Raw genomic sequence first — 4,673 nt, 5'->3', positions numbered from 1 at the left:
GGCAAAAACCACGAAAATGTTAATAACCATAGATGCTCGTTTAAAAAGCGTTGCATAATATTTTAATCATGCCAAGCTATCGAAAAATACCTGATTATACGTAATAAGATATGAAACTCGGTGTCGAGATTAGTGCAAAAACTGTACACCTGCAAACGATAAGTTATTCAAATTTACAGGTAAAACCTTGAGCCTAAAACTCTCTTAGCTAACATGCTAGTGAAAGGAAATTTTCTTCATAAAAAGGAATTTCCGCGAGATCTATGCAGTTCCGCTTGGTGCTAGTTATGGTAACGACAATTTCATGCGCAATAAAATACAGTCGATTAATATGTTCATCGTATGTGAGATTTATTTATTCATCTGATAATATATGCCTGATTAATTTTTTTTTAATTTTCCTTTAAAATATAAAAAGATCTTATATGGACTCATTTTTTAATTCTATTGCTGATAAATAATAGAGGAACAATGTGGTTTGTGATAATTTGTCTGATAATAATATTTACGATAAAAATCCTGCAAGACTGGCGACGATCATCAAAGTTTCCTCCAGGTAAATGAAATTACCAATTAAATTCACCAAATAATAACATTTTCATCGCAAAGGATTTACAAGTAATAGATGGTAGAAATACTTTCATTATTTAAAATAATGTTTCTATTTTCTTTGATGTCTTTCCAATTTGATTCGCCCGATATAATATTTTATATCGACGTAAAATTTACATAAATATATAAAACGAAATGTTTATATTTGCGAAATGTTTTCAAGGGCCCCGGGGTCTTCCGATCATAGGAAACATATTTGACGTGAAACGTCTGGTCGAGGAGACAAAATTTTATTCTCATGCTTGGTGTCGTCTGGCCGACACTTATGGACCCATCGTAGGCTTAAAACTCGGCATACAATCGCTGATTGTTGTTTCCGGTAGAGATGCTGTGATTGAAATGTTAGGTCGACCAGAGTTCGACGGTAGACCCCATGGATTTCTATATAAACATCGATCAGGAGGTGAACGAAGAGGTATACTATTTACTGATGGCGATGTCTGGCGAGATCAAAGAAGGTATACTTTTTTTGTATACAATTATTATTTTTATAAAAATATAAATTATGTAATTTAATTTAATAAATATATGAAAATAACTGTATCTTTTTGTGCCTTTTTGTAATATCTATATTAATATCAATCTTTTGCTATATAATAAAAATTCTCCTTTAAGGATCTTCTTTTTTAATTACATATCATTTTATAATTACATATAATTTAAATTATGCGACGATAATTCTTATATAATTTTTTAATACGATAATTCGTAATAATTTTTTAATATTTTTAATAAAATATTTTAAAAAATACGTAAAGATATATTTTTGAAATATTGTTATATAAATCATTCTTTGCTTTGTATAAAATTTTAAAAATTAGATCAAATTATAACTTGTTGTTCAGATTTGTTTTGAAAACATTAAAAGAATTTGGATTTGGAAAAATGGCGATGGAAGATATAATATTGAATGATGCAGTTTCCTTAACCAGCATAATAGAATCACTGGCTAAATTGGGACCCATTACAAATTTACACAATCTTACCTCTATAGCAGTCCTTAATAGTTTATGGACATTGGTCGCTGGATCGAGGTATGATATTTGACGTTACATGCAATTAAATTAAATTCAAAAATAATTGGAGCATATCGATCGCAGATTCGATTTGGACGAGGAAAATCCAAAATTAAAAGAAATCTTATCGATATTAAACGATCTTATCCGAAATAGCAATGTCTCTGGCGGCATATTGAACTATTTGCCTCTTTTAAGATACATCATCCCAAATGTTACAGGATTTACTGTACTAAATCAGAGACTAACAAGAATGTCACAATTTTTCAGAGTAATGATATAGCTTTTTTTAACGATATTACTTTTCTATCCATACAAGATGTCTTATTTCAGAGCGAAATAGCGAGGCATAAACAAACTAGAACGCAGGGCGAATTTAGAGACTTTATCGATGTTTACCTAGCGGAAATGGAGCAATCAAGCTCGAATATATCGTGCTTCGATGGTATAAAATATTTCAACGATAATTGAATAAAAAAATTCCCATATTATTAAGACACAAATTTCAATATTTGTTAAATTTCTTGCATGTTATAAAAGTCATTACATATATAAATAAAAACAATAGCATAATATCAAATTAAAAAAATATTATTTAAGAAAATAGCTTATTTTAATGATATTATAATGAATCCTACATTTATATCTATTAAATTCTACAGATAAAAATTGCGCAAGTAATGTGCGAATAATGCAAATAAAACACTATTCATTGTAGAATTTTCTTATTATATTCTTATTTACAGAGGAGCAAATAATTAACGTTGTGAAAGACCTCTTTAGCGCCGGTGTAGAAACAACGAACAACACAATTGGCTTTATAATAACGTATCTCGCAGTGAGGCAGGATGTGCAAGAAAAAGTGCACGAAGAAATTGACAGAGTGCTGGGCAAGGAAGTTTTACCTTGTATAACGTATAAAAATCGGTATGCACGTGTTTAATGATATTGTTCAATATATTATCGTTTATTCGCAAATTATTGCATGCAAAAATTTTCAGACTGCCATATTTGAATGCAACGATAGCGGAGGTATTAAGACTAGCGAACGTCGGCCCTACTTCGATTCCTCATCGAGCAATGACCGATGCTATTCTACTCGGCTACGAAATAAAGAAGAACTATACCTTATTGGCTAATTTAAGAAGCGTTCATATGGACGAGAAACATTGGGGCGATCCAAAAGAATTTCGGCCTGAAAGATTTATTAACGATAGAGGAGAATACGTCGAGGATCCCTGGTTAATATCATTCGGCTTAGGTATAAAAGAAAATACATACATATTCTTCGTAACACAGATAAAATATATATATGAGAAAGATTGTAATAAAATTAACGATAAAACAGGTCGTAGAAAGTGTTTGGGCGAGACTTTGGCGAGAAAAAGTCTATTTCTGTTCACTGCGTGTTTGCTGCAGAAATTTCAGTTCACGTTATCTCCGGAACATTCTAATCCTATTTTAGACGGTATCGACGGCTTTACAATTGCACCACCTGATATATGTGTCAATGCTATCAAAAGAAAATGTCTACTTGGTTAATATATATGATAATAATAATAATAATAATTATTATTATTATTATTATTATATATACACATATATAGTATTATAATAAAATCTGTACATATCATGAATATTGAATAAATAATTATAAGAATAATTTCATAATAATTTCATAATTTCTTGTGAAAACGTGAGTAATTTATAAAATGGAATTAATGAAGAAAGAAAAGGAGAGAAAACTTTTCAAAGATTAATCATCACATTTTTGCAATAGCGGTAATTTATATTTCATTCTTAAATACAAGTTTCTCTATTCCAAGTAATGTTAGAAGACTCTATTTACACATTTGATATACAGTCAACACATTTTCTATTCACAGAAGAAAACTACTTAGAAGAAGTCTTTTTCTACGTTCCATCATATATTCAAAGGAACGTTATTCATTTTTATCGTTGGCCATAATTTGTACCCTTGGCATTTAAAATGATCAATTACATAATCTATAAATCATTTCGCATATTTTTATTTACTGTGACAGTGTGAAGATAAATAATGGAAGACAAGACAGAGTCAAAATAAAAATCTTTTAAATCAGCATTGTCTTACAACATCGAAATAACTATGCATTTCAATTATTTTTGTAATTTAATGTGTAATTTGTAATTTTTTTATATTTTGAATCACATATCAAGCAAATTGTTTCAGAAATTATTTACCTCGAAGAATGATTGAGCGTATTGTGATCCAAAATTCAAACTGAAAATTATTCTCATAGTAAAGGAAATATATAATAGATATTTGTATACAATCTCAAAAAATACATGACTGACGTAAATGTCAGTTTTGATTGACATTTAACGTAATTCCTATCAAAGAATCTTTACTTTCAACATGCCAGATTAATATTTATAGAGATTAATATTTATAAAAACAAATATTCCGTACAATCGGACACACTATAATATACGTGTAGAAGTATTATGAGATATGATATAGAAGTTCTATGTACACTAAGAATTTGGAGATTCGTATGGTCCACACAGATGTAAATCTAACAATAAGAGTAATAATATCGAAAGTATGTGTGTGTGTGTGTGTGTGTGTGTGTGTGTGTGTGTGTGTGTGTGTGTGTGTGTGTGTGTGTGTGTGTGGTGTGTGTGTGTGTGTGTGTGTGGTGTGTGTGTGTGTGTGTGTGTGTGTGTGTGTGTGTGTATATATATATATATATATATATAGTCATCATGATTCAACAATAAGTATAACTAGTTCTAAATGACAATTTTATATAGTCTCTGATTTTTTTTGGTATAAACATTTAAGAATTTTAATAAATGGATTAAAATTAACAACAATAATTAATGAAACCATCAAATCAAATTAACGTGACGTATAACGATAAATTAATACAACAAAAAATGCAATACGAATAAATAAAGATAATCCATTAATTACAACGACAAATTATTACGACAAATTAAAAAGTGATTTTTGTAAATAAGATGTAAAATTTAAATATAAATAATTCACGAACATTGAAT

At 29.1% G+C, this 4,673-nt stretch overlaps 1 protein-coding gene across 1 annotated transcript; it reads left to right on the top strand.

Moving 5' to 3' along the window:
• Positions 1-364: 364 nt before the first annotated feature.
• Positions 365-3,180, top strand: LOC105252412 (methyl farnesoate epoxidase). Its single transcript, XM_011259761.3, has 8 exons — positions 365-556; positions 776-1,070; positions 1,458-1,646; positions 1,713-1,899; positions 1,962-2,073; positions 2,375-2,555; positions 2,630-2,889; positions 2,977-3,180. Exons 1-8 carry the CDS (start codon positions 472-474, stop codon positions 3,168-3,170), a joined length of 1,503 nt encoding a protein of 500 aa, XP_011258063.1. The 5' UTR covers positions 365-471; the 3' UTR covers positions 3,171-3,180.
• The last annotated feature ends 1,493 nt before the right edge of the window (positions 3,181-4,673 follow it).

This window comes from Camponotus floridanus, unplaced genomic scaffold, assembly GCF_003227725.1.
Source record: "Camponotus floridanus strain SB8 unplaced genomic scaffold, Cflo_v7.5 scaffold31, whole genome shotgun sequence".
NCBI lineage: Eukaryota > Metazoa > Arthropoda > Insecta > Hymenoptera > Formicidae > Camponotus > Camponotus floridanus.
Note: the sequence above shows the minus strand (reverse complement) of the source record. Positions and strands in the feature narration are given on the sequence as shown.

Bases quoted from the DNA above. Each gene is read 5' to 3' on its own strand.
- LOC105252412 (XM_011259761.3), top strand. From the start codon at position 472: ATGTGGTTTGTGATAATTTGTCTGATAATAATATTTACGATAAAAATC. The intron at 1,647-1,712 runs GTATGATATTTG...TATCGATCGCAG, and splicing joins ACATTGGTCGCTGGATCGAG to ATTCGATTTGGACGAGGAAA. The intron at 2,556-2,629 runs GTATGCACGTGT...AAAAATTTTCAG, and splicing joins TGTATAACGTATAAAAATCG to ACTGCCATATTTGAATGCAA.